The 15,076-nt window shown below is 37.3% G+C and overlaps 1 protein-coding gene across 4 annotated transcripts in view; it reads right to left on the bottom strand.

Annotated features, from left to right (window-relative positions):
* The window catches only part of col12a1b (collagen, type XII, alpha 1b), an 83,646-nt gene that overhangs the window by 21,094 nt on the left and 47,476 nt on the right, over nucleotides 1-15,076 (bottom strand). For all 4 annotated transcript variants that reach the window (XM_053675552.1, XM_017455698.3, XM_017455696.3 and 1 more), the window contains 13 exons: nucleotides 14,502-14,631; nucleotides 13,336-13,478; nucleotides 11,435-11,564; nucleotides 11,128-11,270; nucleotides 9,173-9,302; nucleotides 7,915-8,034; nucleotides 7,210-7,356; nucleotides 6,759-6,875; nucleotides 4,421-4,573; nucleotides 4,246-4,320; nucleotides 2,180-2,319; nucleotides 1,103-1,226; nucleotides 660-803 (listed from right to left, as the gene is read on the bottom strand). In XM_053675552.1, coding sequence (XP_053531527.1) covers nucleotides 660-803; nucleotides 1,103-1,226; nucleotides 2,180-2,319; nucleotides 4,246-4,320; nucleotides 4,421-4,573; nucleotides 6,759-6,875; nucleotides 7,210-7,356; nucleotides 7,915-8,034; nucleotides 9,173-9,302; nucleotides 11,128-11,270; nucleotides 11,435-11,564; nucleotides 13,336-13,478; nucleotides 14,502-14,631 — 1,696 coding nt within the window. The remainder of the gene's footprint in view (nucleotides 1-659; nucleotides 804-1,102; nucleotides 1,227-2,179; nucleotides 2,320-4,245; nucleotides 4,321-4,420; nucleotides 4,574-6,758; nucleotides 6,876-7,209; nucleotides 7,357-7,914; nucleotides 8,035-9,172; nucleotides 9,303-11,127; nucleotides 11,271-11,434; nucleotides 11,565-13,335; nucleotides 13,479-14,501; nucleotides 14,632-15,076) is intronic.

Raw genomic sequence — 15,076 nt, 5'->3', positions numbered from 1 at the left:
AAAAAAAATATATATGGATTTCTGTAAAGCTACTTTGTGAACATGTATATTGTTAAAAACACTATACAAGTAAAATTGAATTGAACTGAATAAAAAGTAACCTCCAATTCATTTTTTAATAGCGATGACTGGTGTTTTCTGGTTGATTAAAACAATAGAAGAGTCCTATTACAACAATACGTTGAGACTTTTTTCTGGAGTGAATCTTTGCAATTAAATACAATTGAATTTAAACATTACCCAAAGGATAGATAGGGCCTAAAACACGTCTATGTGTGCAAATTTAGGCATTTAGGTACATTAAACAATAAAAAAGCTTGTAAGGAAATCTATAGTAACATTTTAGCAGTATCTATTGTTGAAATAAAAAATAGTAACACTATTCGGTGATGGCTCAACAGTTAAGGCACTGGGTTACTGAGCAGAAGGTTGGGTGTTCAAGCCCCAGCACCGCCCTTAACCCTCTCTGCTCCAGGGGCACCGTATGATGGCTGCACTCTGACCCCAACTTCCTAACAAGCTGGGATATGCAAAGAAAATAATTTCACTATGCTGTAATGTTTATGTGACAAATAAAGGCTTCTTCACGTGTAGTATCTTGCCATGACCCTGGCTGTAACTGGATAATTTGGGTTGTCAGCGAAATGGCATTGTCTTACCAGCATGTTGCAGCTTGACAGCGTTTTTCTGCACGTCATCCTGAGACCGTCCATCAGTAACAGCCACCAGAACCTTCGGGACATTCCTCCTCATTCCACTGTCTGAAGTGATCACTCTGTCGTACACGTATTTCAGAGCGACGCCTGCATAACAAATACACAGGTGGTCCTTTTGTTCATGTTGCAACTATTTTTTGAAGACTATTAAGTTACTGACTGAATTTTCCTTCTCTGTAAAATAATCCAAAACATTATTTCATCCTCATATCCCATATCTCAATGGTAGAAGCATGCAGTGAAATAATTTCAGCTTGTCATAATATTGTTTTGGTATAATCCAAAATGTCAGCATTTTAGATTACAGAGCACAGTTTCTGGAATACTGTGTATATGCAAATAGTGTGTAATAGTGTAGCTGAGGATCACTGGGAGATACACAGCACCTGTCTTTGTGTTTCCTCCCTTGTAGCTGATGAGCTGCAGGGCTGACAGTGCAGTGCCTTTGTCATTGTAAGTGTTGAGTCTGAACTCAGTCTTGGCATCATCGCTGTACTGAACGAAACCAACCTGTCGTCACAAACACAGGGAGGTGATCGATAAATCAGAATCAGAATGAAAAACTCAGATTTTAAACAACTGTGCACATTACACAGGAATTCAACTAAATTTTCGTGAAGATCTGGCTACATAAAAATCCTTTTGATGTTCGTGATTAGTTAGTGATTAGTTCATGCTTATAAATAAGACAACAATTTGAAGTGCTTATGATTTGTTTCATCTTTCTTAGCTTGGCCCTTTAATCACTGCTTGGCAACTGTTGCTATCTGCTAGTACCATGGTCACATTTTCAGCTTTTTGGCTGGCATACAAGCATTTATCTTGAACATTTTCCGAAAGTGAAGCTTAATACATGCTCAAATATGTGTTTTGTTCTGCAGCCTCTATTGCCCTGAGGTTTATTAGACATTGTGTTCACTCTCATCTGAACTCAGACCCCAAAACAAATGGCCCTATATGTATGAAAATACTAGATTTTGTTCATTAGATTCTAATTTTGGTTCACTTGAAATAGATGCAGTGGATATAATAATGTTATATTAATATTAAGACTGCTTTCACCATGTTAGCTATGCATTAACTTTATCAAACCTTGTCGTTTTGATTTTATGGACTTTCTCCATTTTAAGCAGAAATAGCAATTATTTTTAGTTTTGCTATTATCTGTCTGTTGAAATAATACAACACCATTTAGGCTTCTTTCAAACACGTAGTAAAGTCCTCAGTGGCATTTTCTATAGGTAAACTTTCCTGATCCCCAAAACTATACTATTATGTCATGATATAGGTATTACTATAAGTACTGCACATGAATGTACAAAGTCCAGTAATAGACAACCTAGGCTTCAAATTTAATGCAACTAATCCAGAGCTTCTGGAATAACCATTTGATTTCTGATTCTCTGCTGAAAACTCTTTGTACCGTTTCAGGCGAAACAGTTTCCTGGAAAGTTCATCCATACCTGCATTCCTGTTGGGCCGATGACATCAAAAGCTCCCATGATACTGAAGATAAACTGCCGTACTTTGTGGAAGCTATCTTCGCCGATGCTCCATGAGCCATCGATGAGGAACACAACATCTGCCTTGGCACCTTTGCACACTGAAGCAGAAAAACAAGCCATTCAGATTCAGCGCCACAGTTCATCACTCAAGCTCCTTCATAAAGACCCGCACAAATCTTGTGCTTTCCAATTAGAGTCAGACATTCAGGGGGGGGGAAGTTCTACAAACAAAGTCATTGACACTAGATGTTGCAATTACTCCTTTAATCGATCAAGTTTTTATGTGAAAACAAACAAAAGCAGCAGAACTTTTGATGATCGGAAAGGCTGAGATTTAATAGCTCTTTTTCTCAGAAGAAAACTGAGTATATTTTACAAGATAATGTTTGCCTGATGCACTGCTGCATAGCTCAGAATTGCCCACATACTACACATACACTATTGCGTGCATTCTCAGATGTGTAAAACACTTCCTGGCCTCCATTAACACCTGAACTGAGCAGCATGCATGAAGTGGAAACAGATATGCTTTCCAGCATTGTCCACCATGGCTAAACATGGTCAAACTTAGATTCAGAAAAGAAATTGGATTTGAAAAGACTCCAGTGCTGGAATTCATCCAGTTTCAGTAAAAAGTTCCACTTTTATTGTACCAAGGCTGCTTTGAAACATATTAAATTGATACTGATTACACCTGTCCAAAAGCTTTTAACTAAGTAAGTTTGAATGCTCACAGTTGACACGCTCTCTCAACGCATTCCAAGTCACTCATTGTAATCTTTTCAATGTCAGTCATTGAATAATTGAAAAAGTTGTAACCTTTTATTTATTTGTTGTTTATCAAGATGTTTGCATGACCTAAGAAGTGATTAGATTAAAAAATCTAATCACTTCTTAGGTCATGCAAACATCTTGATAAACCGTCTGGGTTTTTTTTTTTTTTTTTTTTTTTTTAAAACATAATTAATTCCCTGTCCAGTCAAAACAGTCTATTTACAACACTGTATTTGAGGCTGGCCATGCCATCTGGACATAACTTTAGTTATACAACGCCAATTCCAAAAAAGTTGGGGCGCAGTGTAAAATGTCAATAAAAACAGAATTCAATGATTCGCATAAACCCATCTGTTATTCACAATTCTAATTAGAAAACATATCAAATGTTTAAACTGAGTAAATCCACCATGGTTAGAAAAAAATTAAGTAATTTTGAATTTGATGGCCGCAACACGTCTCAAAAAAGTTGGGACGGGGAAATGAAAGGCTGGAAGAGTAAGTGTTACTAAAAAGAAGCCGCTGGAGGAACATTTTGCAACTAATGTGGTTAATTGGCAACAGGTCAGTAACATGATTGGGTATAAAAAGAGTATCTTAGAGAGGCAGAGTCTCTCAGAAGTTAAGATGGGATGGAAACATATGTTACACTAAAACCTGTATATACCTTTCAGCATTGATGATCCCTTTCCAGAGGCATTGCATTCTGTTTTTATTGACATTTTACAAAGCCTCCCAACTTTTTTAGAACTGGGGTTGTATTTCTCCAGCAGAATATCTTAATTTCCAATAGCTCCTGCATCACACTGCATACACGCTACAGAGATATTCAATCCTGACAAATACTCATCTATCTTGGACACAGGACAGTTCATTCTGACCATGTTCCACTCAGACAAATGCCAAATCGACAACTGTCTGCTCAGTCTCAGTGCTCCGGACATGCATGTTTAAAGAGCAGTTTAGCCAAAAAGTACATTTATACAATTTATCACAGTCATTTGATCAGCCAACATATTTAGTTGCTTAAAGCAAATATTATTAAGAAGTAAAGGAAACTCCTAGCCATTGGTTTTAGCATCATACAACATCATATCAGTTTGTTTGTCATTTATGACGTTCCTAATCCATACTAAATCATTCCTCTTGGTTTAATTTGCAACATATTTTTAAAAACATTACAAAACCAATATTTATCTATAACGTGTACAGTTTTCAGTATTGTATATTTTGTATAGGAGAGTGCTGACCTGCCCAGCCAGGGGGAATGGTTGGTGGAGGAGGAGGAGTAGGAGGAAGAGTTGGCACAGGTGTTGGCTTTATCACTGTAAGAAACCAAACCAAATGGATAAGCTTTTTTCTGGATCATAAATTCAGTGCACATGAGTTACTGCTCATATGGAAGCGAAAGACTACGATTCTCACATGTGCGCTCTTTGGTGCTGACTCCAGGTCCTTCCAAATTGGGAGTTTGTACAAACACAGTGGCGCTGTACAGAGAGTCAGGACTCAAGCCGTCGAAGCAGTACTGACTCTGCGCAGCTGTGATGGTGATCTCCTGCTGACCTTTAGCAGATGCTGCAACATTAGACCAGACGAAATAAAATGAGCACAAGCAAGACGACAACTAAATAACAGCTCCCTAACTGGAACACTTCTTACACTGTACCAGGGGTCCGAATATCAAATAACACCATCTATTTTATCAATTATCAAAACAAATACCCTTCTATTACATTCTATTTCCCGAACAGCTTTCTTTTATTGAAAATAAAAAAAATAACACAGCAATGAATAATACATGGATGTGTTACTATTTGAACAAAAAAAAAAAAATTAAAAATAAATAAATAAATAATCATCATCATAATAATAATAATAATAATAATAATAATAATAATAATAATAATAATAATAATAGAATAAGCATTATCTGAATTTATTTATTTATTGTGTAAACAGCATACTCTACTGTATATCTTATATAAGGTTAGATTAAAGCCACCATTGAGCCCTGGAAAGACATTACACCATGACTAACAATTTGAAGAAAGACAGCATTATGTGCAATTTGAAATTGGGAAAAAAGAAATACACATGCTGGCTAATGAAGCCACCCCATATCTGGAAATAAAATGAAGTGGGAAATTTGACTTTTAAGTCGTGTCCTATTTTTTCATTTGCAGTTGTGGCTTGTCCATAGGGGCACTTATAAGTTTAAACATACAGTATATATATCAGCCACTGAACAAATGCTAATCTTCCCCTGTACGTTTTCATTTCTGTTACCTATTTTAAGTGCCAATGAGTTTTTAATTTTTTTTATTGATATTTGAAATATATAAGCCAATGTTCCATTGATTTGCTTGGCCAAATCACTTATAAAATTTGACTTCAATAAAGCTGTGATTAAAGAATTTGTTTAAAAATGAGGCAAATTAATCAGTAAGGTGTCAGTGTTAAGTGTTAGGTGTTCAGTTTGATCAACTAAGCAAAATGTATTGTTTGAATTTTTGTGATGCTATTCATTTGTCCTGTGAGTCCTGGCTTTTAGAAGACTTTTAGACTACATCTTTGTAAATCGGTGTACATATTCTGTTCCAGATTTAAGACGTTTTGTCGACTCTCAACTGCGTAAGTCACTAGATAGTTGCCTATAACATGAGTCAACATTGGATAGCCTCTCAATGTAATTCTGAGTTACTAATGTCATCCTGCCCAACACAATCTATGGTCTATAATTGGCAGCTTGTAAATTGACAATAGAGGTGCGCACATAATATATTTAGAATCAAATCCAAGGATTGATTGACTCAGAGAATTTCACATTACTTGAGTGCATGTCAAGCACATTGTATTTGTAACTATGTTGTACATGTAAACATGCTCAGTTCCATACAAGAATCCCTCAAGGAGTTGTTTTCTCCATGCTTTCACATAATTAGGTTTTGACTAATATATATATATATATATATATATATATATATATATATATATATATATATATATATATATATATATATATATATTAGTATATAGTCTAAATGTTCTATTTGTTCTTCATATGTAATTGAAAATATCTGTTTTTTAGACCCATACTGTGTACTGTCCTGATCCAATCTAAACCCAGCTCTACCTACCTCTTCATATAGATTGTCATTAACCACAGTGTGATCCTTTAATAAAACAGTATGTGATACCTAGGAATCTCTGATGAAACCGCAGACCTTGTGCGTTCCTTATAAATCTAAGATCTTTGTGGTGAATTGTTTGTTTTTTAATCTCTCAGCCATAATGGCATGTTCCTCTTTGTCTGGAGGACATACTACACTTTGGTTCATTGTTTGTCTCAGTACCTTTCTAAATGGACTGCCAGTGTGCATATCCTCCAATATCCTGCTCTTTTTTTTTTTTAACTATACACCCTTAATCTATGCGTGATTAAGAACCAGATGGATTTAAGGAAAGAAACAAAACTTTCTAGCCCATCTGAATCAGTTACAACTTGGTGGTCAAATTTATTCTACATATGTCCTTCTACAGAGAATAAACGAAGAAAAAACTTCGAAGATAAACATTCAGTCCAGGCGACTGACGTGTTGTCATTCCAGGAGACTGATGACACAATACAAGGCAACAGAGACGGGTCACTATGGCAACGATCGGCAAACAACTTTAACTATTTATACAAACAAGGGGGTAAATTAAACCAAATGATCTGGACACGATCGAAATGCACGTCAAAGTGGTTTATGTGACTCACAATCCAGAGGATTCAGCTTGATCCTGTAAGAAGTCGCTCCTCGGTGAGGTGTCCACTTGACGCAGAACTGGTCGTAACCGACGTTGTACGTTTCTAGGTTGGTCACATTGAGGTAGACTGCACAGACAGAGAAAGGAAAATTATCTTCCTTGTAAAACTACCCCTTCTCCTATTCATATTGTCCTGCTTCTTTGGATGAATGCATCTAGTAGTATTGAGTATTTTATTTTCATCCAGTTTATAATGGGCACAAAGAACACCTGTTAAGGGTGTATTTCATAATTTCACAGCCCAATCTAAAATGACCATATCAGGAAATAGTTGCCCTGGGATTACCACTTTATGATAACATTTACTATACTGCACTTCTAAAAACAGACCTTCTGTCCTTTCCTGATTGGCATGAGCACTATGATATGATTTAAATGATACATAACATTCAGATACGTACGTGTTGTTCCTTGTCCCGTGAGCGCTCCGCTCACGCCAGAGTCGTACTGAGCAAACACTTTGACATCATAAGTTGTGCCAGGTAGCAGGTTGTGAAGAGTATATGAGGTAATATCGCCGACAAACACCTCCAGTGTCTCGTCCCTATCTGAGAAGCCCATATGACAAAAAAAGTTATGCATGACATTTACATACACATTTTTCATGCATGTTTTTTTTTTTATCGGCATATATGCATATACATGTATATATACTGTATGTGTTTGTATATAATAACTTGAGGGTTTAAATTATTTTATCAATTAGGTAGGTGTGTTTGTTTTGTTGTATTATTTTCTTTGGTAGTTTTGTTGTCTATATATTATGTTCCACCATCACATTGATATGGACATCTTGACTGCTTAATATGTACTATTTTAGTTGCAAATATAAGGGAATCTCTTTTGTATGTCTTATATATTTATTTATTTGAGTTTGTTTATATGTGTATATATGCAACTCACAATTTGTGCAATGACAATAAAAGCAATCAATTCCATGTTTTCATGCAAGAACACTTAATTGTTAGCATATCTATTTCACAATTCTGACACTTCCTCTGAAAGAGATACATCAGAATAAATGCCTTGCATATATATTTGTTGTCTTGTGGAGGTGTGTATTCCCAGACTACATTAGCTAAGAACAGAAACAGATTGAAATGTACCTGTGGGCTGATAGACGAGTTTATACCCGAGCACCGGGGCTGGAGCAGGGTCCCAGGCCACACGGAAACGGGTGTACCACTCATCTGACACTCGAAGGTTTTGGGGCTCCAGCAGGCCAACTGTTGATCCAAGACACACAGCAGAGAAATACCTCATTGCTGAATCCATTCTGCCAATTATCCAGCGAAAGTACACTAAAGCATGACTCATTTCCACTGAGTAAAAAAATCCTTATTGGCTTGGCATGGAGCTCCTACCGATCAGGCCCACATGATTTTTATACACCATGTTTACGCTGCCTTCATGGAGAATATGCATGTTTAGACTGAGTTTACTGCATTTTATTTTCACTAAGGTAGCTATGAACTGCCAGGCATAACACTATCCCATGCCAAAATTTTCAACAGAAAAATAACTCAGACTGATGTTTACCATTCAAAAAGTATCCTGCGTCCTATCAGTAATCAGTTTCAGACAGGATGTCACATAATTCCCAAACAGAGGAAGTTGTGAACTCAAGCAAGTGTTTTGTTTTGTTTTTCTTAACACTGAATTAAGAATAAATATCTTTTGTACTTAGACATTTTGGGGAAATTGAAAAAAGACAAGCTCCAGGCTTTGTACAAACTAGTATGTTCTTTAAGAATCATCACATAGATGATTTATCATATTAAAGAGTTGAATATAATCTGAATCTTGAATAAGAAATTGTTCAGTATGTCATTTAATGCACACTAATAGTGGCATAAGAACATATCTACACCTTTATAAAAATGTTCAAAAATGCAAGCATCTATAACTACTATGCAAACAGACAATAATGCAGGTCTATATTAATATCCGCATTCTAATACAGTATTGTTTCTATACTATCAGCTTATTGACTCATATGGCAGGCATTACACATCTAAGCCTAATGATAAGCACTGTAAAATGTTATTTAACAAAGCCACACATTAAAACATGTTGTTGTATGTTTTTGTATGTTGTATGTATTTGTTGGACGTTTACTGTATGAAAAACACTCATTTAACATCTATAGAAGAAGTCTCCAGCGTCAGAGCTTTGTAATAGTTTAAGTTTAGGCTGTTCTACCACAGGAAACTCTCCAGGTCCAGGTGCTTTGGGTTTTGCAATTTTTGAGTAACATGACAAGCTGCATTTTTTTTTTTTTTTTTTTTTTTTTTTTTTGCACAATGAACTTTTATTAAGAGAGAGAAAAGAACAGAGCGTACAGTTTTACTTTGTGTCACTTACGTGTCTTTCCATTTCCAACCAGAGACCCTCCTTGTCCATCGGAGTAGATGGCCTGTACCGTGATGTTGTAAGGAGTATCAGGCAGTAGATTTTGGAGGATGGCATTGTTTCTGTTACCAGGAACAGCAGTCTGTGCACAAACATATGGATATCAGATGGGTTTAGGCTTATAAGAAAAAAAGAGTTGCTTAAAGCAAAAAAAAAAAAGTAGGATTCCATTCTGATTTTTAACAAAGTGAGCTGTTGTAGCTTTCCATTAGCAATTGTATGTTGAATATCTTGAAGTGGAGCATGAAAATGACATCATCTTTTGAGCACAAGCCAAACACACATAGTTATAGAGAGATTGGAACACAGATAATCCCCACTTCAGACGAATCACTAAGGCATGCAGTCACCAACACATGGTCCACTCAGAAGCTCAAGGCTTTAGCGAGTAAAGAAAAAAATAATAATTAGAGCATGACACCTGTCCCTGGAGGACTCCTGCCTTAACTATAATAATAATAATAATAATTTCCCTCAACAGTCACTGAAAAGAAAAGATTCATTTCCGCTCCTTTAGCTGCAGTTTCTAACAGGAGCTGAAATGACGTAACACCAGCTGCTCAGGTCAGAGAATAACATCCTTTGCTTTCACTCTTACTCTCTGGCCTTAACACATGATGTCAATTTGGACTTTGTTAGCCTTGTTAATTTACTGCATTAGGAATATTAATGTGCCAATCTGCTAATTGCTAAAGCTGGACAACATGACTGATGTGAACAGATTTTGTACGCTCTGTTGATACATTTCATATGTCACTGTCCTACTGTAACAATAAACATTAATAAGCAGATTTGATTATGAAATGCATTATAAGATATTATGCGTGAAACTTAATAAAACCTTATATTATAACTGTGAATATAAGCACTTAGAATTGAAAACTCACAAACTCAGTATCACATACAGTACAGTACAGTGTAATCTGTCTTTATACGATGTTGCACTATGCATGAACTGTAAACATACACTCTAACAGGTTTACACGATTTATTATTGTATGATATATTCATAGTGTTGGGTCAGTGAGTAAGCTCAGTGATATGAACATTTATACCACAGTGCTGTTGAACTGAATTGTTGAATTGTTGGATCAGTTCTGATAGTTCTGGTCAGAAGGTGTTGATTGATTTTTTATAACAGTAGCTCTGACAATAGTTCCAGCAGCAAAGCCAATCACAGATTTATATTAATGCACTAGTTCTAATAGTTTTTATAGTGAACTTACACATTGTCTGTGAGGAGATGATTATTTAGCAGTTTTGAAAGGAGTCTCTAGTGTCAGCACTTTGTAACAGACAGCTGTAAAGCTGTAACTTTACGTTTGCTGATAGAGGAAAGTGTTTAGGAGGGAGATAGTTGCGATTTCATGGAAACATTAAATTTTAGTATAATTAACTAAAAAAGAGAGGCTGGTGAGGGAACAACTAGAATGTTGTGATGAATACTTACAAAATCAGCATCATGAACATACGGAATGTCTATAAGAATTCATGTGACTTTTGTGCACGTATAATGGTTTATTAAGATATTATGTATAGTATATGCATCCATCCATCCATTTTCTATACCGCTTATCATACAGGGTCACTGGGAACCTGGAGCCTAATGCACTGCAGGGCACAATCACATATACATTCACACACCCATTCATACACTACAGACACTTTGGACATGCCAATCAGCCTACCATACACGTCTTTGGATTGGGGAGGAAACCGGAGTACCCGGAGGAAACCCCCGTAGCACGGGGAGAACATGCAAACTCCACACACACAGGGCAGCAGCGGGAATCGAGCCCCCAAACTTGGAGGTGTGATGTGAACATGCTACTACTAAGCCACGGCGCGCATAGTATATGCAGTCTCTGATATATCTCTGATAGGGAATAATCTATATAAATACTCACAAACTCAGTAATGGGGTCTCCTGTCATTGGCGCATACGTGATTTTGTACTGCATTACAGGGCCTTCAGCATGATCCCAGCCGATACTGAGTGTGCTTGTGGTGGCGTCAAACACACGGAGGTTTCTAGGACCAGCACGTGGCACTGAAATGGACATTGCTCACTGTTAGCATACTTCTCACACTAAAATGCACAAACACACTTCATACACAACAAATGACTGATTCTGTCATGTTTCTGCATCTCATCAGAGTTAGAAACTCCGTTTACATTCTGTGTTGTTAGTACAATCATAAAGTTTAGCTCACATGTTTTTCCGTTTCCTTTGATTGGTGGTCCATTTCCATCAGCATACAGTGCCGAGACACTGACAGAGTACGGTGTGTCAGGGACGAGCTGGTCCAGGAATGCATTGTTGATGTTTCCAGGAACCAAGACCTACACAGAAAAGATTGTCATGTAGATGACATGCAGATGAGCACGCTTAAGTGCATCTTATTTAAAACAGTTCTGTGAAGATCACTAATCTGGCACACACAAATATACATAATGACCTCACCATTAAACCCCTGTTTAGATTAGCGGACCAAAAGGACATCTTCAAATAGATGTGTAATGTAAACAAAAGCTGCCAGGGGTTAAATGTTAAATAGCTTTCTCCTTTACGTAAAATTTTGGATGGCTGCTGTTGGTGAGAGCAGACTTGGGGTTCACCTCCCATTCAAATCTAAACACATCTGCTGCTGGTGTTATACAGCTGTGGGGAATCCCATTCTGTACCTGTCAACAACCAGCAGGATTATCACTCCATCTGTGAGTACCCTTTTTAATCTGTGAATCATTGCATCACTGCGAATCCAGTTGTGCATTAGACCGATGACAACCCTTATTTCAATACAAAGGACAACGAGCACATGGCATGCGGGTCTGAGAATCACTTCTGTATGGTAGGTAGCAAAATCCAAGTGAACGACCATGAACTGCTATTTCGTCCTTTATAAAAGAATAATAAATCTTTACTCAATTTTCTTACACAACTCTGATGAATTCTTGAATCAGATGGGTCAGAAAGTGTTCGTTCAGTTTCTATAACAGCAGCTCTAACAATAGTGCCAACTTTAAAGGCCCATTCACACCAAGAACAATAACTATAAAGATATATATACTGTATATACACAATAACTATGTTAGTGTCCTTTTAAATGTAAATTTTAAAAAACCCTCACAGCATCCTCCTCTGATCAATGCTGTACAGTGGTGTTACAGTAGCAAGTGTATGGGAGTGACACGAGTACAAATTAGATGAACTGCAGAACTTGGCTCAGACAAAGAGAAAATCTCTGAGGTATGAGTCATTTCTTCATTCTTCACTAATATATGACAAAACAATTTGGTTTTTTCTTGACTGAAGCAAGAGAGCCTTCACAGAGGTGAGTCAATCTCATTTGCTATTATTAAAATCAACACCAATTAACACTCAATCTGTTTTAAGCAACGTATTCTTGAACAGAAACGATTAATGTTATGGGAATACCTAATAACAAAATGAAAGCATTCTTGGCAGTAGACTCAGACATTTGGCCCCTACTGTAGGTATGAACTGTAAGTACAAATCTCTAAACATGCACACTCTGGAAAAGTCATGAGACAATGAAAGCAAATGAACTTCCATATGGCCTTTGTTTTAACAAATCCCAGATTTACATCAAAGAATATTCTAATCACAAAACCAACAGCCTCATTATTTCTCACTCGGTGTTTGAGTCTTGCTTACATGTACAGAGTTTATCAATGTCTTGCGCAGATGTGCCTAGTGTATGTTTCTTTTGATGCATTCAGATCTTCTTTTGGCGCTATGTTTATTGCTTAATCCAAAAGTACAGAAGGCATGATTTATGTATGAAACTCCACCTCATAGTCAACTGTGGGAGCTAATAAAACTATGCAACTAAGCAAAGAGAAAGAGAAATGGGTTATACCACTGGCTGGAGTGAACACTTAGAGTTTTCTCCTCTCCCAGCATCAGGTATAAAAGAATTAGACGCTGTGCCTTGACTCACTACTGTCACTGTGTATTGTTTTGTATACCACACCACAATACTGGAGTATTATGTTCCATATATTATGTTATATTATGTTCCATTGTATTTGAGTAGTTGTATGGAACATGGAAGGAAGAGAAACAGAAGAGGATGAGAATGAAACTCACAAACTCAGAAGGTCGGACTCCGGTGAGAGGTGCATACTCAACACGGTACTGCTGCACCTGGCCCGAAGCTGGTTCCCACCGGACGTTGAGGCTGTTGGGGGAGGGATGATAAACCTGGATGTTCCTGGGTGGAGTACGAGGAACTGCGGGGTGGAACAACATAAAAAGCATTATAAACAGCTAGTTTTAGAGGCCACGAAGACAATCAGTCGAAGCTAGGAATTTAAAGGTTAAGCTCTGGAGCAAGAAAAATGGCATCCAGAACTTGCCCAATTTAAACAGGAACTAGAACTACATTACAGCAATAAAGCTAGGAAATAAATGCTGAGCTAAGCAGTAGACACAGGCGCATTGGTTTTTATGGCATGCATGCTGGGAATGCACAAAGCTGTGGGGGGGAGGGGGTGTGTACAGTTGGACTAACCACTGTAGTTGCCTTTAAAACTGAAGCAGATGTGGCTTTTGTGTTCTAGTTCAGCGCCGGACTCCAAGAGTGATTTTGTAATAAACAAATGCTGCTCTATCGTCACTCCCAATTTGAGATACATCCACAAAATCCACAAGAGGCATAAGTTTGTCATGCACTGGGGCATTGAGGACAAGTACAGTACTGTGTGGATTTGATCCAAAGCCACATACAGTATTATGCATTGTAAATTGTGCATGATCACTTCTACTATTCAGATATTAATAGTACAACATGGGAGAACTTGGCAAACATTGACCTACTATATGATACATTAGGGGATCATACACTGTTGTAAATCACTGGTGTGTAAATGTCACTGAGGGACTTGAGAAGACATAACGCATAGTTCCCTACTGCTGTTAATGTTGTATCGAAGGGCGTTGGTGAGAACCAAAGCGTTATACATTCATGCTCCAGTGAAATCTGAGCTCTTCGATCAGCCTTCTCCAGACAGGGGATTTGCTGAGTAAGCTTCACATGCAGAGTGAAAATAAGGCCAATGTGCTAAGCATGATCAGACCAACCAGACTCATGGAAGACAGACAACATAAGCCATCCTAATCTTTCCATAAATGTTTTTCTTTTTCCCTTTGAAAAAAAAAGTGGCTGGTGCAAGGAGGGCATTGCTAATTCCATTTCTTTATTATACTGTACAGCATGGTGTGCAAACAGTGATGACTTCATCCAGCACACTCACGTGTCTTTCCCTTCTCTGACTGGCGAAGGCCCTCTCCCTCAGGATACACTGGAGCCACAGTTACAGTGTAGACTGTATCTGATAGAAGATTCCTCAAAACTGTGTTGGTGGTTCCTCCAGATACTTGCTCCTGTGACAAGAACAAGAAATCTGATGAACATGGATCCTCTCAACCTTACACACTCCCTGAGTAAGAAAAGAGGGTTCTAATGAACAGATATAAGTATGAGAAAGATCTATCTGCAGATTAGTGCATGTATTTGAGTAGGACAGAAAGTAAGAGCTAAAACAAATTTTACTATCCATCAGCTATTAGGGTTGAGCCTTATAGCACAATGTCATTGTATACACTCTGGAACACATACTCACACACATTAAAAGGCAGCAGCATTCATGCTTCCTACTGTAAGAGTTTCAACTCCATAATTATATCATGATTATGAACGCTAAACAGAAAAGCTGTATCTGGAGCCAGCTCTTTCATTCAAAACAAGGAACACAAAACTCCAAATACCTTTGTGTAATTTGTACTTAGATTGGATAGTGTGTGTTTATTCTTACTTCTAGTATCTCCT

Source organism: Ictalurus punctatus, chromosome 25 (genome assembly GCF_001660625.3).
Source record: "Ictalurus punctatus breed USDA103 chromosome 25, Coco_2.0, whole genome shotgun sequence".
Taxonomy (NCBI): Eukaryota; Metazoa; Chordata; class Actinopteri; order Siluriformes; family Ictaluridae; genus Ictalurus; species Ictalurus punctatus.
Note: the sequence above shows the minus strand (reverse complement) of the source record. Positions and strands in the feature narration are given on the sequence as shown.